At 34.9% G+C, this 22,851-nt stretch overlaps 1 protein-coding gene across 5 annotated transcripts; it reads left to right on the forward strand.

Moving 5' to 3' along the window:
• Positions 1–30: 30 nt before the first annotated feature.
• LOC105217663 (uncharacterized) lies at positions 31–18,327 on the forward strand. 5 transcript variants are annotated; one of them, XM_054230492.1, is made up of 7 exons: positions 31–1,087; positions 1,147–1,308; positions 9,722–9,858; positions 11,297–12,103; positions 12,512–12,641; positions 13,960–14,109; positions 17,105–17,734. In XM_054230492.1, exons 2-7 carry the CDS (start codon positions 1,251–1,253, stop codon positions 17,347–17,349), a joined length of 1,527 nt encoding a protein of 508 aa, XP_054086467.1. In that variant the 5' UTR covers positions 31–1,087; positions 1,147–1,250; the 3' UTR covers positions 17,350–17,734. The 5 variants fall into 5 exon arrangements, with proteins under 5 accessions (XP_054086467.1, XP_011191084.2, XP_028899489.2 ...); XM_011192782.3 differs by having other exon boundaries at positions 31–1,308; positions 17,591–18,327; XM_029043656.2 differs by having other exon boundaries at positions 31–1,308.
• The last annotated feature ends 4,524 nt before the right edge of the window (positions 18,328–22,851 follow it).

Here is a 22,851-nt window from a genome sequence, read left to right on the forward strand (position 1 = left end):
TTACAAAATAAATATCAATTAAAAATATTTTACAAGTCTTGTTATTTCTGGCAAAGAAAAAATATTTCCATTTAAATGGCTTTCTTTGGTATTTGCACTACACATTTATGTGTTGTGACAACTCTAAATGTAGCCAAGGATAAAAAATGTAGTAATTTGTGAAGAAATGATTAATGTTATATTGTGGACCCGGAAAAATAACTTATTCTACTACAGTCCCAATCAGTGATTTCGCAATCATAGTTTATGATATAAACGGAACCAATGGATTCACTTCCGTAAAGAGATTCTTATAGAGTGAAAATTGCAAGGCAATGTATTTTACACAAAACTATGGTTGGATTATCTATGTACATTAGACTAGACTAACTTCTATATCATTTATTTCCACTTAAACCAGAAGTTTTAAAAAAATTTCGTGAATTGTATAGGAAAGGAATTGGGAGCAAGTATGTAAATCATTGACAACATGATTCATGAAGTAACCGAACTACAATAGAAATAGAAAAATGTGTTTTCTAACTTCACCTGTTTATTGCAGAATATGTATATGACAATTTGTGAATGTCAGAAGTGACAAAATGTAGAAAATATACCCGCAAACGATATAAACAAAAGAAAGTCACCATCATAATTTCACCACCAACATGTGTCGACCAAAACAGAACCACCCCACAGGGCACACACAACACACGTTCATGTTTGGGTGAAGCCAAAGGTTTGCGCGGTAAGTGTCGACGACGTCAAAGGAAACCGTTGACCAGAACGAAGAGGAGTGGTTGAATGTCAACTCATGTTTACGATACTGAGATACTCCCGTTTCAGTCGAGTGCAAATTGTCAAATGCTACGGATGGAATTTACTCGGCAAAGGCAACGAATCGAAAACGAAACGCCTCGATGGGGTTGTGCTAATAAATAACAACAATAATAATAATAACATAAATAATTCAAGCAAAAAAAGAGAAATAGAAAAAACAAAACAAATACAGTGATGAAATAAATATTAAAAACTTAGTAATAACGCCTAAAAATATACCAAAACTATTTGTGTACTGTTGAAATCGTGTAACTTAACATAACACTCGGTATTGTAAACAACATTAGTATAAACAACACCAAGTAACATAGTTCTAACGCAATCTAGGAGGAATGTTTCCGGACTAAAGCCTTGATTTCAAGGAGAACTGAACGGCTTCGATCAAACGGCGTCAAGCGCATATCTCGAATGTGAAAATATAATGTGGAAGCATGTCTTCCCACTCCGTTGTGTCACTCTCATCTTTTAATATATTATTTTTTACACAGGGTATGTTTACACTGACTCATGCATTTTATATAACTCCCGCACAGGCTGCTTAACTGTTTTGTGCGTACGACTCAAACATTGCTAATAAGTATGAAGGTGCTTTGCAAAAAGTTTACATACATTTGCGTGAAATGCTGACGGCACCACTGCCTACTCCAAATAGTCCTCGGGAATTGCTTATGCAAGTGCACGTGTATCTAATGGAAAGTAAAGAAGAAAGACACTTTTTGCAAGGAGGCTCATTGATTTTTATACCTGCAGTAATATAACTTTATTTAGTGTTTTCTAAACTTATAAACTAAAAAAGTTTACATTCGAGTATAGTTGAGCTATTGTATGTATGTATGTATATCTGTATATAAATAGCTAAGATGTAATAATATGTGCTACGCTGCGTATACGTAACTATTGTTCAAGATAAATTCTGGCTGCCAGTCTGAAATCGGTGGTTGTTGCAATAACCGCAGTGGTCATGTTTACTATTTTTTTGTTTATTCACAATCTTTGGAAATTTTGGATCCTCTATGAAATGCAGTTGATTTATGATCTGTTCTCACCTATGTGTCGTTAACATAATATTTTAATACTCTCGCAACATGTTACACAGAGTTTGTAGCTTCTTAAACTAAACTATATATCTAAGCTCCCTGGCATTGTCAATCGAACCATTGTTTGGATGAAACTTGTTTGGAAAAATGGTTGTGGCCCCGCCCTCCAATATGTTTTTTGCATATATCTCGGAAGCTACTAAATGATACCCCATCATATACCAAAAAAATAAAAAAGTGAAGAAACCGGATAATAACTACGCCCATCCTCACTTTCAAAGGTTATGTTGAAAACTACTAATAATGCGATAAGTCACGAAGCACTAAAATTCATAGCAAAAATGATACTTCCTCCTGTTTTCAAACTTTTATACCCTATATATCGGATAATATGCAAGATATCTCAGCAAAATGACATGAATGTATAGTCTTGGATATAATGTAGCTTGGTGTCGAAAATTACTGAAATCGGTCCAGGAATTACTTCATCCCTATATACCATATATAATGATTTTCGCTATTCTAGTGAACTTATATGCGGAAAACTAAATTTTGCATTTATATAAAATCGTAATTACCGAGCGGAATAGAAATGTTACATTTTCAAGGTTTTCGTTTCCAAGGCGAACTTTTCACAAATCTAAATCATTTACCACCACAGTACGGAAAGTGGTGAAAACCCGTTAACAGGTTTCATGAAGTGATAACAATTTTTGCATCCACACGAAACTGATATGCTTTCAGTTTTAATCCGAATCTCATTTAGATGCATTGTGGGACCTCAAGATGTATTAAAAGACGAAATTTTAGACCGAATAGGGAAATTTACAATCGGCTTTACCTTATTAAACATCTCTAGAGCTTTTTATAGGACTTCTAATCGTTACAAACAACCGTTATACTCTATATTACTGTTTTTTTTTTGTTAAGTAGTTCAAACATTTCGTTAAGGAATGGGTGTAACAGAGGCGTCTAATATTTAACATACTCATGTTTGCATCGTTATTTTCGAAGATTTGAATACAATTCTAAGTTACTTTTTATTTCTATAGCAATGCAGCACCAATATTCATTATAGATGTCTTTTTGTTTTACTTCTACTGCTCGTAATATCCAGTTAGTTTTGACGTTGTCGTATAAAATATAATGCTGAGCATACGAGCGAATGGCACATAAATATGTGTTCAAGTGGCTCGCCAAGGTGATACCCTTTTGGCAAATCTGTTGACGCAATTGTTTCACATTTATTTTGTCTTAAAGTTTCTTATATATTTTTATTTTTATTTTTGGCGAACGGCAAACACTTAAGCTAAGATATAGTATATGAGCACACATATGTATATGCTTGCACGAGGGTATGCCTGAAATTCCTTTTAGAATTTTTTTTTTTTAAATAACTATTATATAATGGTTCACCTTTTTTACTTTACACTTTGCTATTGAAATTTCACTCTTTCGCTGCATGTTTCTCCGAAAGAGGCAATTTTTTCGTCATGAATGTTCCGATTAGCTTTAAAATCCATTAAACCTTAGCATTTAGAACACACGCGTTGTTGTTTCAAGCTCTATCAAATCACATTCTACGCATTCTGTTCATATTAGCCAACATGAAAAGTAAAGAACATAATCTGTCAATTTCGATTTGCTTCACGAAAGTCAAATAACATCATCGATAAGGCAAATATTTCGATTTTGGAAGCTAACTTCAAAAATCGGAGATAACGCGTTTGTTATTTATGACTCAATCTTCCGGAAAAGGTTGGTTTGATCCTATACGATTTTGCCGTATATAGTAATGAATGTTTGGAGACTTTCAGCTTCAACTCATTCGCACATTTAGTCTGTGAGTAATAGTTTGTATCTGTTTGGTCCCGAAAAGTCTCACAGCTTCGGTGTGTACAACATTCTAATACCTGTAGCTCCTTTTTAATTTCATGTAAATCTAATATTTTCTATAGAAGTTCACTTAGGTTCCTCAACTTATCGAATGCCACACGCAAAGGAGGCATACATGGACTAGTTGAACTGTAAACATGCCGATATTTTGTGAACTTCCTGTTTCTGTCGACTTCCGCAAACATCGTTCATTTTCCATATTTATCTTCTGACCTTTACTGGCGCTACAGCCTTCAGTTGCATGCTTTTGAGAGTTGCTTCTTTGAACTACTTTTGTCCACACACTTGTCCTGCGCACACTCACATACACGTACACAGCCATTATTGGACAAGCACTACAAATGTACTTATGCCACAAAGCCGCCCTTACTACCATACACATACCCGTACATACATACATATGTCGTACAGAGGAGTGTAGTTTTCTTGACAGCCGCTCGAAGTGTTCATTTGTTAAAATGTGCAGAAATTTAACGTTTCATGTACATGTGTATGTGTGTGTGCGTACGAGTGCTAATCTAACTAAGATAAATAAATTCATGCATTCACATGTGTTTGTATGTAATTCTGTGTGTGTTCCAGTATCATAAGTAGCTGCATACAAATAGAAATACATTCCCATATGCAACATGTTTATATGTATATGCATATGGGAATGCTTGTAAATCTGTTATATCAAGGCCAAATGTACATATAGACATTTGTTTATAAAGTTTCGGCTAGTTACTGCCACTGACTTACCACCCTTGGACTTTTGAAGAATAAGCGAACGAAAGAAAGACTTGGAAGTATACGTTACTATAAAATTCTAAGGGTTTGCACAAAAAACGCTGAAAGTTTTATATGGCGCGTTTCAAAAATTCTACAAATAAAATTGCTCACAACGGCCATATTTACAGTAAGTCATACAGTCTATGTACGAGGGTTGTTCAAAAAGTAAGGGGCTTTTAGAGTTTCCTTCACCAAAATATATAGGTATGCCTGACGTTTCAACTATATAACAATCTTTGTTTGAATTGAGCGAAATTTATTTAAAAAGTCAAATGTCAATTCTGTCAGAATTCTTGACAATAACTTCCTAATAAAACTCCTCCGTTAAGTGGTATAATCGCTCCCAATAAAACTCATCAACAAAGAGAGAAAGTGTGCAAGACTATATTCAGAAATCATCGACGAATCACAACGAATCACTAGTGGAGTTCATTTTCTCTTCAATTATCTCACCACGGTACATAAGAAATCTATATCTAATTACACCACTTCTAGTTAGCTTGATAAGACCTTCGAAATGTGTTCACTTTGATTTAAGTTTTCAATATGGCATTTAGCTTAAGGGGGATGAGAATTTTATCCGATTTCATTATAACTGAGTATAGTTATCACTTTATCATCTCAATGAGCGCTCTTCAGCGAACAGCTCGAAAGCTCTATAGCTGTAACAAGTGCACCAATCTGCGAGTATGAATGCAAACAAAAGTGCGCACACACTCACAAGCTACTCAAGAACAGCGTTGCAACAATCTCGACAACAGTGAGAGCAATTAAAAAGAACATAATGAGCAAAAAGCGACAAGCAAACAGCAAAGCGTGCACCCAATCAAGATAAATACATACGATTACAAAGGATGGCAGCCACACACGTTCAGCCGCAGAAGCGGAACAGGATACACGCCACAATTAAAATATTTATGTTAATAATTTCTACTCGTTACGGTAAAATTATAATATTCATCACTGTCAGTATTAGTATACCCAAAGGTAAAGCCTCTGTAGGCTGTTGTTGTTCTTCAAACACGTTGAGGGCTCATTCGCCTAAACAACAGGTAGAATGCAGACCAACGTACATATGTACTACGTGCATAGGGACTTGTTTGTATTTCGAGCGGAAATTAGATGGAATTTTAAATGTGCTCAAGTATGACACACACTGTCGGATGATGTGGTGGCGATACGGTTGTTGAAGTAGTGGGCAAAATTGTCATATTATTAATTTGCATACGAAGATTGAATATAACTGATTGCGAACACCAAGGCGTCTACTTCCACTTAAGTTATTGCTAACATTCATATTTTCACATTAATGAATCTTGTAGACACATATCCCATCATCCAACAAGAAATTCCGCTCTGGATCAGTTTGAATTTAATTTAGAACTATACTACTATAACTATAACTATATTAACTCCGTTAAAAGTTTTGAAACTAAACTGTTTTCGCTCGTCGAAAATTGGATGACTTTCAAGGCAATGTTGAACTTTCCATTAAGTTTAAGGACAATTTTTAAATCGTGGGTAACGTCAGTATATAAATACATACATAAATGTACATATGTGCATATTAGAAGTCCGTACAAATAAACCCCGTCTTACTCCGCTCTAACATTTAGCATAAGGCGCTGAGATGTATAATGCATTGGAATATACGAGTACATGTACATATATAAATGAATGTGAGTACGAGCACACACAATACGATTGTAAACAGTCTGCGAATATATATGAAAATTGTTGTGTTTGCCTTTTGCTGCATTTGTAATTGGTCTATTCAAGTTCATGTCTCATATCCCAAAGCATTTGCGAGCACGGTGCGCCCATTGCTCTTTTTCCGGTCTTTTAAATATCATAAAACCGCGTATTACCATTGTTTAATGGTAGTGTTTTCTGCGGTGGTTTGGTGACGGAAGTGCCAACGCGTATTTATTAAGTGTGTTGCCGTAATGCTGCGGTATTTACCTCCAAAAGAGCGCAAGTGAATGACTTTTTGAGCGGAGAGATGTGAGTTCAATACCTAGTCGAGACTGAAGTTTTACCCAGAAAAACAGCGTTGTATTAAAAGTATTTCTGACATGAGAATTGATCATGGTATTTTTCTAAGTGCGCACAGCCACAGCCATTAATTTTTAGAACCTATTGTTATTTACCTTATATACAAGAAGCAAACAAACTTATGTAGCCAATTTGATACTTCTAAAGGGTTCTTTATTCATATACATAGGTGTGAGCGTGGTTATCACTCTCGGTTCAATTGGTTCTCACTCTCGGATTTAGGCTCATTATATGAAACTGTGCTATTTGGTGCTTTAAAACATGTATAATGCCATTAAATATGCTATTCTCTGTGTATCATACTACGCATCATAACGTGTTCATTTTGAACTGCATAAGTATTACCATCAGTTTTATTATTACAGTTTCCGTTCGCTAAACCAATTATTGTTGACAATCGGCATGCCGTGTCGATAATTCGTATATAGGTGTACATACATAATTGCTGGTGGACGTTGCAATTCAAAACGCCTCTTTATAAATCTCTGATTATAATGCTTTCGAACCGTTTGCACTTTTCATTTAGCCCGACTTCCGGTGCTCACATTTAGTGCGCTCGAAACTGTCACGTTGCAAACAAACAATAAACAATTACAATTATAACTGAACTCATACGTTTGTAAGAATGTTATAATGGTACATCTATCTATACACGTATATTGTTTGGTATAGAATTGGTATGCTGCTAAATTGAGTACAGAATGCGAGTATTATACCGTCACACCTGGCTTCATGCATGACAATGAAGCCAGGTGCCGTTTGTGTGTCTACAGTGTAGCTTTGGGATTTACATAGCTCTTCGCTTGTAGTCTGTTTATTAAAATGTATATATTTGCTGATGAATATGGTAATCAACGCTTTCCATCATACCTAAGTGAATTGATGCACGTCAATTGTCCGTCCGTTCTGTGTTCGAAATCTAACTTTGCTCGTATTTTCGCAATAACAAAATTAGGCGCTTTAATCAGCTATTCCGTGACAAGTTCCAAACAAAACAATAATGTAAATGGAGAAACAACAGAGATGGAGTAAATTCATGCTGAATCAAAAAATAGATAATTATACACTCAATATCGGTACAATAAAGAGTATGTAATACAATAGTTTAAACTTTTTTATTTATTTTTTTTTTTAATTTTGACATGTACTTTTTTCGAAAGAGGCGCGGTAATCGTTTGCTTTACCCATCAATATTATTAATGTTTCAAATTCTTGTTACCTAACATCTTTTTCCGCTGGGTTAAAATTTTAATATATTTTAAAGCAATACTTCACTTTTTATCCGATTTTTTCAATGAGTTATTCAATGCTGTTCTGTTAATATGGAGCTTTTTCGTGTTGGAAGAGAGGTTCGCTATTGAAATGAAACTGATGATGTAAGTTGTTTAGGAGATTGCACTATATTACCTCAAAGCTTGTCGCTATATATTGCAAAACTCGTATTGTATCATAAGTAGTTGCCACGTTCGCTTGCTTGCATTACATATGCACACATGTACGCACGTACATATATATATTTTTCAAGTCCTCCTCATCGCGTTTGTCTTCAACAACATGTTGTTGTTCTTACTTTGGGCTACAATTATTTGCTAATTGTGTCGTACCGGCAAATCCATGGCCGTAATCCATATTGCGAATTTCCACCATTCAATGGCATTTATTTACGAATATTATTAAGCAGCAACAACAAGTATGGAAAATCAATTGAACAATTTACGTAATTCAAGGTCAGTTGTTGTGTGGATTTTGCCTTTCTTTAGTTCTACTTTTGTTCAATTGGAATTGCATTGTGCACGTGAGCGCTCCATTGAATGGCGGACGCGCTGTGCCGTTGATCTTCTTTCTGCCCCACGGCTAACATGACCAGGTGATGGTGGCAATGACGATGGTCGGCATTGTGTTCATCATTGCTACAAAAATACTTGCCAGTTGAAATAACGGCTAAAAATAGCAGCAACTGCCCATGAAGCAACAACAAAGCAACCGATTCGCTTTCGTTGTGGCGAAAATTTACCGTCTCATGCTATGCACTTACTATTAGCGGCGCGAAGAAAGGGCGGCGTACATACATACTTCTGGTTGTTAGACGTAGCTTTCGCCGTTTGTTGTGGGCAAACACAGACGACGGCATTGAAGGAATAATTCATACGTAAATAATGAGAAAAATCGTCTTAGCCGCCAATGATCAAAAATAATGAATTTGTAATCGTTCTGAGTTCGTGTAATTAAATGATACTTCGTGTATTCGGTAAAAATATGCCGTGCAGTTGTATGGTGGCACGGTTCTGAATTATATAATAAAAATACTAACAATATATAGATGTAGTAATCAAAAAATTTAACGCAAGTTATGTTTGAGAATTCATGCATGAAATTTTTGAATAACCATATATATGTATGTATATTGCAATTATTATCATGTATGAATGTATATTTCTATAATGGGTATTTGTCTATTCAACATAAGAGTACATTCTTACTCTTTAATTACACGAATATAAAACCATTAATATTTTCAATTTAGTTTTAAAAGTTATCGTTATAGGCTTATCTGGAAATACGATCCTATTTTTACTTAACTATAGGTGCCTCATTACGTTTAGGTGTGTGCCATTTGCATGTGAGGAGGGGTACCAGTAGTGCAGAAATATATAGATTTTAGCAATTTTTCACCTCTGACATTTCGACCTTTGTTAAATGTATGACTGTTGTTGTTGTTCCTAGAGGTTGCGTGCAAAATAAGCATTTGTATATAGTAAAAGCGATGATTTTGTTGATAAACGGTGCTTTTGCGGAGTTTGTACGCCACCGTCGTATTGATTAATTTATAGACATAAAGATTTTTATATAATGAATTTGACCATCAAACAAGTAAAAAAAAAATTTGAGAAAATAATATGTTCCAAACAAACCAAAGCAAACATCATATGGAACTCTTTTAGCAAAATTGTATGTTATGTGGGTTCAGATCGAAAAAATAAGCTTTTAAGAGACCAAAAGGTAGTTTCGAAAAATATATTAAGAATACCTTTATTATCCCTCATATGTGAATCGATAAACTCTAAATAATATCCTATTTGAATGCGTACTTATACTTATACAATTATGTCAGCATATAAATATGAAGATTTCATGCTTTGCAGTTCTAACGGTTTTAACATCGTCAATAAAATACCACGAATACGTGACGGATAAAGGCAAAAACATTTCCATACCCTGCACAGCGGAGGGCAACGTTATGTGGGTTAAGGAGAGCGGCAACAATAGCACCATAATACAGGTGAGAAAACGGTCACTTACTTTTACATTATACATACATTACATAAACATAATCGCATGCATATGTAAGAGTAATAATATTCAAATGCATCCAACGTTTGGCATGTAATGTAAGTACAATATGATTACAAATTTCGGCGCGTTCTCCATTACACACAGGCAAACTCGTACGTGTGTATGTATGTACTTGAAGTGCATTCAAACATTCGAATTTGAGCAGCTGTAAAGAATTGCGGTTGCAAAATACTGTAAATTTGCGTATTATGCAAGGCAGCGGCGAGGGGTCGAACATTGAAATCACTTCCACTTGAGAAAGCACAAAATTCGACATTGCAGCAGTTCGCATGCCAGAGGCGCTGCGAGAGCAATCACACTTCATTCACATTTTTGTAGCGTCATGTTATGATACGGAAATTGTTGGTAATGCCAAATAAATATGATATGTTTGTAAGTCGGTAGTTTTGGTATGGGTAGCACATTACTAAATCTTGTTGTTGTTGGACTTGTAGGAAATCATTCACCAAATAATTGTGAGCAATGTAGTCGAGTTGACAGTGTATATAAATCCGAGTGCGTTTCGAATACCTTAACCATCCAAAATACCAGAATTTATTAATGGCTTTGTTATCCTCAAGTATAGAGCTATAACCTGCAAATTAACTCCAAAACTTTATTGCCTCACTAAGTCGGTTTAACCTCATCCTTACAGTCCTAGCAAGTGGTCAGTGATACGCCGTAAATTTATGTTCAACGAAGTCTTATGATAGAATCGCGTCACATCATCAGTATTTTGGAAAAGCTCTCGGCATTTTGTTGATAAAACTAAAATCACTGAGTGTGGGCAATATATACTTCTTCTTCTTGACTGGCGTAGACACCGCTTACGCGGTTATAGCCGAGTCCACAACAGCGCGCCACGCATCTCTCCTTTTGGCAGTTTGGCGCCAATTGGTAATACCAAATGAAGACAGGTCCTTCTCCACCTGGTCCTTCCATCAGAGTGGAGGTCTCCTCTTCCTCGGCTTCCAAAAGCGGGTACTGCATTGAAAACTTTCAGAGCTGGGGCACTTTCGTCCATTCAAACAACATGACCTAGCCAACGTAGCCGCTGTCTTTTTATTCGCTGGACTATATCTATGTCGTCGAACAACACATACAGCTCATCATTCCATCTTCTGCGGTAATCGCCGTTGGCAATGTTTAAGGGACCATAAATCTTCCGCAAAACCTTTCTCTCGAAAACTTCTAGTGCCCTCTCATCGGATGTTGACACCGTCCACGCTTCTGCACCATAAAGTAGGAGGGCAATATATACGTATATATACAAATATACCATATCATTCATTCTATATACATATCTATATATAATATGTAAACTTCGCATTTCACTCAAGGTGCTGATTTAAGAGATAATATATTATGTATATTTGCTATTTCAGACAGGAAAATTTTTGGTGCTCACCAATATATCGACCGACGAACGTGGTCTGTATGTGTGCTTTGCTGCGGTTCCGCCTCGCCACGCTTCCACGCCCGATACCGGCTCCACTGCACAAGCAACAAATGAACAGAGAAAATCAATAGCAGCATCATTGCCCACATATGCCTCGCCATCGTCGGCGGCGTCATCATTGATATTGACAACAACGTCGTCGTCGTCATCGGCAAACTCATCATCATCATCATCGTCAGAAGACGTAAATGTATCAACAATGGTGAACGTAAGTGCAACAAATGCTTCAACTACCTCATCGCTTCCAATGCCAGCGCCCACAATAGCCGCCGCCACAGCCACAGCCACAATTGCGAACACAAACACAAAGACAGAGAACATATCGACAGCGCAGCACTATTCTATGGCTAACAAAGCCACCACCACCTTAAATAATAGTGGCCAGACAATGGAAGTAGCGCCTACACCGGACACAGCACGAAACACAGAAGCCGATAAGGATGATAATGTTGATAGAAGCGCCGAAGATGTCGAGGCGGAGGAATATCAGGCCGTCGAAAAGGTCAACTTAACCGTGCGCACACCGCCAGGACCGGTTACGCAACTCTACTTCAAAGCATCAACTATTCTGGGCTTTCTCATCTGGCGTTTCAATAAGACCAATTCCGGTGGTTACCCGGTGCGCAGCTTTACTGCCGAATTTCGCAATGTTTCGTACAATGAGACACCCTACAACCAATCGTTCGAACACGAATGGAGTCGCATGGACCCAATTAATATTGCACCGAATGTTGTAAGTTACAAATTTCATCCACACGAACACACACGTATGTAGACCATGCTCATTGACTAACTGGAACATTCCCGCTGGAATTTGAGTTGATCACTCGCTAAAGTGAGAGTATCAGTGCAATTTAATTCACATACATATTTACATATGAGAAATATTTCATTGGCAACAACGGCCATTACGTCCGCCTGACATGAGCTGAGCTAAATATTTCCCTTATTTCATGTGCATGCAATGGGCTACTTGGTACTTGCGTGCTGTTCGTTTCATTTACTCGTACATTCATTTCATATCTTTACCGCCACCGACTCGATAATAGTCGAACTAGATAACTTGTCTAACTAAAAAATTATATATTCATATGTTTTGTTTTGCATTAACCTCTTGGCGAATATCAACGGACGTTTTCAGCGGCAAATGGAGGTATATCGCCTGGAGCCAAACACCACTTACGAATTTCGGATATGGGCCAACAACCAGTTGGGTAGCGGCGAGGTTGTTACCACTAATGTGACAACGCTTCCCGAAACCAAAGAGGAGGGTGAGTGTGGTAGCAATTTCGTACAGAAGACACTTTATAACACTCCTAAAGGTGGCATTTAACGAAACCCATGTGTATGCGTATGTAATTGTGTTAAACTGATATGAGTCGTGTGTGTGTGTGTGACAAATATTATGTACTCATAAACTCGGTTTTGTTTTTGTTTTGATATTTGAACGAAATTTTTAATAATGCCATATTCGGTCAAAGTAATAATGGTGAATATTTCAACGAACATTTCATTGAGCCTGACTAAGTGATAAGAAGGATGTGGCAATTTTATTGGGTACGAGGAGCAAGCATTTTACGTTTGAAGTCAAATTCCGTGACTAGGTAATACATATACTTAAGTTTTGTACCATAAGAGACTTATACAACAACAGGCATAGTTTCGATCGCAATAAAATAAAAACAAAAAGAAAGTTAAATCGAAAGAAGTGCACACTTCTTAAAAGAGAAGAAGCTAAGATGGCCGCAATGGAAGATTGGGTTTTTATAAAATTTGAATCAGTATAATCATAATCATTTCATAAAAAAGTAATTATTATTTACGTAATGGATGATCTCGGAATGGATGGCTGAATCTCTGCAGCATTTTTTAAACTGTTTCCTGTGCTTCTCAATTAAGCGAACGTTGGATCACTTGCCACCAACAATAAACATGCATTTAAGTTTCCCGTTACGGCATTATCTTTTTATCATTTTCGCCGCATCAATGAAGTAGTGCCAACGCATTTACAAGCCAAAATTATCTATATATCTTCATATATTATATTATGTGCATCACAAATTAAGCCTTCAAAAAAATTGTATCAAATTACATTAGAAAATTTGCATTTTTGAATAATATAAATTAAAAATAAACAACAATTAATAATGCGATTATGTAATTCGGTCCAATACCAATATTTAAGAGCAAATTTTACGAATACTCTTTCGGCGTATTCATTTGATTGGCGTAATTTTTTGTGTTCACTAATCATAAAATCCCTAAAAATCTACAACCAGCTCCCAAATTTCCATTTGTACACTCTTGTTTAATTCATTAATAAAATGTTTTTTTCAAATTACCATAAATGTGTATGTAGCCTTTAAAATGTGTAACTGTAAATGTGTCTATCATCCCACATGCATACATACATACATACATACATACATATGTACATTACCTATACGTATAGAGTATATAATAAAATAAGAATATGAATTTTTGCTATTATTTCCTGTAACTTTGACTATTTTGTTGTGTGTTATTTATTGTTCGTAACTCGCCTCTCCACGTATCTTTCTTTTTTATATCTTTTTCTTTCTTATATAGATTTAATACGCCTTATACAACCCGACTTAGATAATTTCGATCCGCGCATTTGGATAATCGCCGTCAGTGTTGTACTTGGAACTCTTGTGATATTAGCAATTGGACTATGTATAGTTTTATCGAAAGAATGTTATCAGTCATCGCAAGCGGGTACTAACCATAATACAGATACTACAAACACAATCACTAATAACACAAATTACACCACCACCAGTGCTATAGCTACTCGTAATGTATCTAATGCAGATGCTGAACGCAATTTGAATGCTGTTGTCATGGCTTAATTTCATTCAGTTAGAGCGCGTGTGTGTTGTTATTCGTCCGAACTTATTGGCTTTTATTGTTTATATTATAATTTATTAATTATTTATTTTTATTTCTGCTCTATGTGCATTAAATGTTTGAGTACTTGCGCTTTGATACATGTATGTTTCTGTTAACACAAACACCGATGTACCTATCTATAACTTCGTGAATGTAAATATTGTTTTGTTGGATATTTCGCGTGTTTCAGAACATGTACAATATCATCATTTATATACATATATTTATTCATATTATACTTTCTTTATAACCACTTACACACCGAACACCGAACAACATGACTATCTAAGAGAATGTTTCCCGTATATTTCTCGTACATAACCGGATTTTCTATAAAAACTAAAAATGCATTTGAATGTTACGTATACCACACGTATGACACATACTGCAGTATATAAGCCCCTTGCAGCAAAAATAGTGCACCATGCTTGCATCTATGTATTTGTGCTGGTTTTGATAGACGTTCTTCTGGTCATAAATAACTTAGTTGAGGAGAAAAAATTTTAACTAAATATTTTTAAATTTTGAGCTTATGCAAAACGAGAAGCAATAAGCAGTACCTAATTGTGACCACCAAACTTTACGTTCTTGGCATTATTCCTTAGAGAGTTTATGCACTAGTAGTTGTTGGTTATTATCACATCTTCACATTGTAGTAAGAGAAAATATTGCCATTATAAATTGTAATATTTACCTTAAATTTAGTTAAGAAAGCTGAAACACATTGTGAATGAGAAACATTTGACATCAGGCTTCTGGTATGTTGCTCCCTTCTTTGGCAATTAGGTACTTCCAATAAGAAAAAAGAAGAAAAAACAAAATAAGAAAAAAAAATAAATAATAAATTACGAAATATAATCAAGTTTTCAAAAACTTTTGATCTTCCAAACCTCTGATGCAGCCTCTGTGCTATAATTTATGTCAGCCGTTTGATTCGGCACAATTTTGCTACGGAGCTATGAATAGCTCAGCTTAGTGGTGCTGTACGGTGTAATAATAATAATAAACAGTTGCATCAAATGCATCTCAACATATAAACAAAAACAACTTATTTAAAAAAAAATTAATTACATTTGTAACGAGTACAATCTGAACACTCTCTTATTATTTTTCACATTAATTTCTCGACATTCAGGTTTAACAAATATGAAAATATCATCAAATAAATTCTGCTTTCTTTGTTTTTTGCTGAAATATTTTGCACACTTACTCACTTGTACTTCCAATTATATATAATCTGTTTGTATATATGTATACTCGTATAATAATATAAAGCACAATCAGTTTAGACGTGTAGAAAAAAAACCGTTCCGCAGATACCAAGTCTGAATAAAGAAAGGAAACACCTTTGATTCAGACCACAATAGCTGGTGAAAAATATTTTCATTTCATTTTCTATGTATATATTCTCGCGAAGTAGGTTTAAAAGACCCCAAAACGACCATATGGAAGGATTATAAACAGTTTTGTTAAATTTTTGGTTTTATGGTTTCGTTTTCTGAAAGTACTGAAACCTACCCTCTGACAACCTCTGCGTTCTTCATTTCCATGTTGTTTTCGGAAATAAAGTAAAAAAAAACACGCACATTTATATACAGTGGAACTTCCATAACTCGAACTTCTATAACTCGAAGATCTCCATAACTCGAACTTTTGAACTGGCAATAGCGTTTAGAATTCAAATTTCATACAAATTTCCTTCCATAACTCAAACTTCCTTAACTCGAAGATCTCCATAACTCGAACTTTTGAATTGGCAATAGAAATGAAATTTCATACAAATTTTCATTCATAAATCGAACTTTTCGACCAGGACATAATACAAAATTTAAAATTTGACTATACATATGTAAATTACGTAACAAAGACAGTCTGTATCTCAGACGTCAAGAGCCAAACAATAGCAAACTGCAACAAACAAAATCACAGAATACATGTTTTAACGTATTTAAATAAAACGTTATGCGAAGTAAATAATTAAAACTGTGCATAAATCTATACTTACAGCTTTTTGAAAATTTATATGTTTTAATGAAAATTCTATAACTCGAGGTCTGTCTAACTCGAAGTTTTTTGGGTATTATAGTGATTCGAGTTAGAGAAGTTCCACTGTATTTCACCATTTATGGGATGAACCCCAAAAGATGAAAACAATTATGTATTCATGAATTTATTTGCAACACACTTGTTGTTTTTGAAATGTGACTGCGTAAAAAATATGTAAAAAATATCTTTTGATTTTGCATTTTGTTGGCATATTACTATTTCGGATTAAATATATGTACATGAGTTCGTTATAATGGCAAACTGTTTTTGTTCATGAAATTGTAGCAATTTTGTTCCAGCAATTGTTGAAAATCTTGAGATGAGCACGCTTAGCATAATCAAAACTTCCATTTCAAACGGACAATCAATAAATCAATAAACTGTAAAATCAAAAATTTTAGGCAAAAGCTTTGTATTTATACAATAAATATATATGTACATATGTACTTAAAATACGGTAGTTTATGCGATTTACACTTTTCCACTTTTCACACATTTAGTATTAAGTTTTATTGTTGTTATATATAAATATCTATATACATATGTATGTATTATTGTAAAATAATTGCCTTATATGTAAATATGTTGAAATGAATTATATAATGTGTGTTGTTGTCATTGTTATTATATTGTTGTTGTCGTTGCTGTTGTTGATGTTGTTGATAGAATTTAAATATATATAATAAAACTACATGATTGCATTTCTTGACGAATATTGCTTCTGTATATATGTATGTATGTATATTTATTGACTTTTTTTAATTTTTTATTTTAGTCATTTGCTACATAAATGAGAAATTTATAATGTCAGCATTGGCAAGCATTATCCAGTCACTCTGCCCTTTGCGCACACCATCATCATCAACATCAATATCAACAGAAATGACATTTAAATTTTACAGTTATCAAATGGAATTAACGGCATTTTCTACACACACTATTTCTTTACTCTTCTCTTTTTCATTCCACTCTGCGTCTCTCTTTATCTATCTCTCTCTCTCTCTCTCTCTCTTTTGCTAAAATCTTACCTACTCAAATCCAATGAATTATTATTTACGCAATATGAAAAAAAAAAAATATGAAAATAAAACTTCAAATAAATTGAAAAATTAAAAAAAAAACAAATAACATTAATACAACTCATCTATATATATGTATGTATGTAAAAATGTACACTCTCAATTTCTCTATATGCTATATGTATAACGCCGACTCATTTGGAATTTGGAAAACCCATCGCAAATTCCCGTTGAACATTTAGATTTCGAAAACGGTTGGGAGAGCATAGAGCTTATACCGAACATAATATTGAATCCGGGTTTCTGCGAATCGGATGGGCCCGAACCAGTGCAGCCGTACACACGAACGATCATCTTCGGCGAGGACGACGAGAGTGATGGCTACGAGAGCGAAGAATCCGATCACGAGCCACCCATGGAGAAATTCAAGCGGAAAGTCTCGGTTTTCTTCACAGGTCCCACAATAAGACGTATTTGAGTTAAATCGGATGACGCCTTTGACGGATGCAGCGCAGTACATCGCATTTGTACAGTTACTGTTTATAACAATTTGATTTGTTCACCAATTGTGATTTTCGTGATTTATACTGAGAGCTTGCGCCCTTGTACAGGTTATCTTTTTATTTTTATTTATAGATTTGAAATTATTAACGTGTATATTTTCGCACGTGGAAAAGCATAATTCTTTTCATCAGTATTGTTACATATATAATTACTAATTAGGAGGCGATTATAATGCAGTTGCTTTGATGCTTTCTTGAGATTGTAAAAACTACGATTTTTGAATTTTATTACGAAAAAATAAGAATTAACTTGTAATTCTAATGGTAAATAGTAACAACAATGACAAATGTCGCATAAGTGAATAACTGTATATTTAAGAAATAATAAGCGAGCTTTTGTTACGAATCAAATTTTATAAATTAACGCCTAAGCAAATTGTTATTGAATATACACACAAATGTACATATTATGTACATAGATGCGAACAAACACAAGGTTAAATGCAACATGAAAGCCCCAAACACTTAGATAATTATTGTATTAGTACGCATACATACACAGATTGAGAGAAACACACTCGCATACACACATATAGACGCACGATCAATCTGAGCTCTTGAAACGCGACTCCCTTTAAAGCATAAACCGTATTGTAGTTTAGCCTGTTATAGTGTTCCAAGCGGTTTTCTCGCATCTTCTACTTTGATTTTTCATTCCAATTTACTAAAACATTCATCCGATAAACTGACACGTCAGATACATTGGATCTCTAACCGATATAACTGAGTTTGCGTTCGGAATTAAATCCATCTTTCGTTACACATTACACATTGGCGAAAGAGGATGCTTAGAGTTTAGAAAATTACTACCAAATAATGGATTAAATAATATGTATAAATAATTGTTGCTGTGATAATATTTCAATTGAAAGAAGCTATGCATTATAAATTTAATAGATTATTAGGTTACAAAGTTAATTGCTAAAACAAGCGCTCAAGTTTGAATGAAGATTAAATAAATTGTGAATTCTTGTAGTGTTATGACACATAATCCAAACGCATTACTACCAACACAATGCACGCGACGTTTGTTCAACTAGACTATTATAATTTATACTATAATATATTATAAAAAATATATTTTAATCGTAAGATTTTTAACGGAGCTTTTTCATCCATTTTGTTGATGTAACCGAGGTTCGCCCAGTTTTGGCAGGGAGTCAATTTCGTTCAAACATTCGAGTCCTTAAAATGATGAGGAGAACATTTCAATGAGAATGGGCAAATACTTACCATAAATTAGATGATTTTGTACACCCGTGGTCCTCTTTTCTTTATTTCGCCGGTATATATACGCATTGGCTTAATTTAATTGAATATCTGAAACTCATATTACAGTTGTCATATACATACATATATACCTATATATTGTGGCCTAGACATCAATCAGCAGCTCATACCACGCATTCGTATTGGTACAATCGTGGCCCTAGAGACATAGTATATTAATTAAAAATGAAAAAATTATAAAATTATTTAATTCAGTATATTTTTGAAACTCTTGATCGATCAATAAGGCATTTGTCCGACAATTCTATGAAAATTTCTCATTCAACACCAAAATCAGGAGTGAAGAGTTAGTAATTTTCGAGTACTCGAAGCTTAATTGCACAACCACGCCTATATCTGTTACTAAGTTGTTAGTTAACTAGTTAAATTGTTTTAACAAATTCTTATAACATTAGAATTAATGATGTATTTGATGCCTCATCCACCCAACTCTGGTTCGTGCCTAGCGGCCATCCGCAAAATGGAGGTTCGTTCCAAATATTTCGCCCTAATTTAATTACATAAAGACTGTTGATGAAGCAAATATTTTATATATATTTTAAGCAACAGCCACAATCACACGAAATTGATTTGAATAGATCTAATCGATGCAAATGAAAATGTAGTTATATCGTACGAAATACAACAAGCACAACAACCACAGCGTGTGAAAACTAAAAGCATTCAAATAAGAGCCGCATAAATTTAGTGATCAAAACGCCTTCAAAATGCAATTATACAAAAAATAAAAAAAAATTAAAACATAAATAAACAAATGTAAAAATATATTAAATAGCATTAATAATAAACAAGCGAATATTAAATGCAAACATTTATGCTTTTGTGTAAATATTCATTTTCGGAGGTAAAGGAGCGATTTTTTATTGCGGCGCACATATATGTACATACATATATACATATATATACATATGTAGATGCCTGTGCGTGCGTAAAGATTGTAATGTGAATTGTTAAATAATTGCTTTGTTAATTTAAAAGCAATCACTGAGATAACTGTATAATAACAACACCGCTGAATATGCTTTTTGAATATTAAAAGCTTCTAGGTATTTCTAAATGTAAATGTCGCAAAACAACTGTAATTAAATAAATTTATACAAATAAAAAGAAAGCGAAGATTCAAAGTATTTTTGTAATTTATCAACGAGCTTTTCAATAGGAATAGGAATAGGACTAGCAGCATGCATGGTAAATTAACTAGTAAGTAACGGTGCCAACTTGGCGTTTAAAACTAAAAATTTAGTGATCAATTGAACCACCAATTGGAAGAAGGGAATGATTACACAAAGTTCGACCTGAGATAATTAGAAAAAACTGATTTACTCTCAACGTATAGACCAAATACCCATGATATCTTAAGATGAAATGTAGTAAACATTGTTGCCGATAATATGCTGTAAAAAAAATATGTTATGTAAAGAAAAACAAAAGTTAGGGTAGTTTGAAATTCGTGGAATTATTCCCTTTTTCCAATTTATGAAAATAAAGACACAAATATTAAAGAATATTAGCATTTATTATATTAATAACATAGAAAAGATATTGTATTAATCCTCATCTATATCAGCACCATTCAATGTGGTTGTGGGCCAAGTTAAAATGAAATCATAAAACGTCTTATACTCTTCAGGAATATATGGTATGATTTTTCGTACATCCATTCATCTTTTTTTCGTTTATGGGTAGTGTTGACCGATATGCTTTTTCGTCAGGTATTTTAGGAGTAGTTCTTGATTTTCGGAGCAAAAAAGATGTCTTTACAAAACCGTCAATGAATTTGGAACTTGTACTTGTGCTTGTACCTGTGTACGATTGACCCAATATATGCTGTGTTTTTTGTATTTTCTTTTTATAAAGGTGAAAATTACGTACCCCTCTTTTTTTCTTTTTTGGAATGTTAATATCATCATCAGATGATTGGTTCTCAGTTGACATTGTTCTTTCTTCTTTTAACCCCGACTTTTTCCCCGTGGTTTTAAAATTTTTTTCTCCATTGGGACCATAAAAGAATGCCAAAAAGAGATTACAAACTAAATTTCACGTTGCCACGCCTTTTATTATGGGCACTACAGAAGTTTGCTTGTGAGTAACATTGGGGCATGATGGTATACAAAAATCATAAAGCGAAGATTTTGAGTACATGGAAAAATGCTATAAGAAATTTCGAATTGCATATTAATTTTTCATTAAATTAAATTATTATAATAATTGGATCGATTCAAACAAACGTTTGCAAATTTTCATTCACTTTAATGCATGTGTATGTGATTGGCGTTGCAACCGTTTAGCCGGTTATAGCCGAATCGACGATAGTGCGCCACCTGTCTCTCTCCTTTGCAGTTCGGCGCCAGTTGGAGAACCCAAGTGTAACCAGGTCGCTCTCCACCTGGTCCCTCCAACGGAGTGGAGGCCTTCCCCTTCCTCGGCTTCCTCCGGCGGGTACTGCATCGAACACTTTCAGGGCTGGAGTGTTTTCGTCCATTCGGACAACATGACCTAGCCAGCGTAGCCGCTGTCTTTTTATTCGCTGAACTATGTCAATGTCGTCGTATAACTCGTACAGCTCATCGTTCCATCGTCTGCGGTATTCGCCGTTGCCAATGTTCTGAGGACCATAAATCTTGCGCAAAATTTTCCTCTCGAAAACTCCTAGTGTCGTCTCATCTGATGTTGACATCGTCCAAGCTTCTGCACCGTAAAGCAGGACGGGAATGATAAGTGACTTGTAGAGCTTGATTTTGGTTCGTCGAGAGAGGACTTTACTGTTCAATTGCCTACTCAGTCCAAAGTAGCACCTGTTGGCAAGAGTTATTCTGCGCTGGATTTCGAGGCTGACATTGTTCGTGTTGTTGATGCTGGTTCCCAGGTATACGAAATTATCTACGACCTCGAAGTTATGACTGTCAACAGTGACGTGGGAGCCAAGACGCGAATGCGCCGACTGTTTGTTTGATGACAGGAGATATTTCGTCTTATCCTCATTCACCTCCAGACCCATTCGCTTCGCCTCCTTATCCATGCGGGAAAAAGCAGAACAAACGGCGCGGTTGTTGCTTCCGATGATATCAATATCATCGGCGTACGCCAGGAGCTGTACACTCTTGTAGAAGATTGTACCTTCTCGGTTTAGCTCTGCAGCTCTTATAATTTTTTCCAGCATCAGGTTAAAGAAGTCGCACGATAGTGAGTCACCTTGTCTGAAACCTCGTTTGGTATCGAACGGCTCGGAGAGGTCCTTCCCAATCATGACGGAGCTTTTGGTGTTGTTGTTGTTAAAAAAAAACTATAAGAATAACGGTAAAGAATGTTGTTAACTGTTTTGATTTTCATTTTTAATATATTAACCTATAAGTAGCCACTTAAATCAAGTTAAAACATTGAACACAGCTTTTGCTTTAAATCATCAAACTGGTGAAATTGCTCACAGGCAACGTCGGGGTCGAAAGGGTTAAATAATCACAACAACGCGCACCACAAACATATGTACTCAAGGTCAAGTGTCAACTAAATAACTGGTAAACAAAACAAAATCGCGATGATCAAGCAGCCGGCTAACCAGCTAATCAAATTGAGTTATTAGTAACGGTTTAAATGAATAAAAATGTCAAATTAAAATGACCTTTAATTGTATGACAAAAGGTTGTTAGGGA

Source organism: Zeugodacus cucurbitae, chromosome 5 (genome assembly GCF_028554725.1).
Source record: "Zeugodacus cucurbitae isolate PBARC_wt_2022May chromosome 5, idZeuCucr1.2, whole genome shotgun sequence".
Taxonomy (NCBI): Eukaryota; Metazoa; Arthropoda; class Insecta; order Diptera; family Tephritidae; genus Zeugodacus; species Zeugodacus cucurbitae.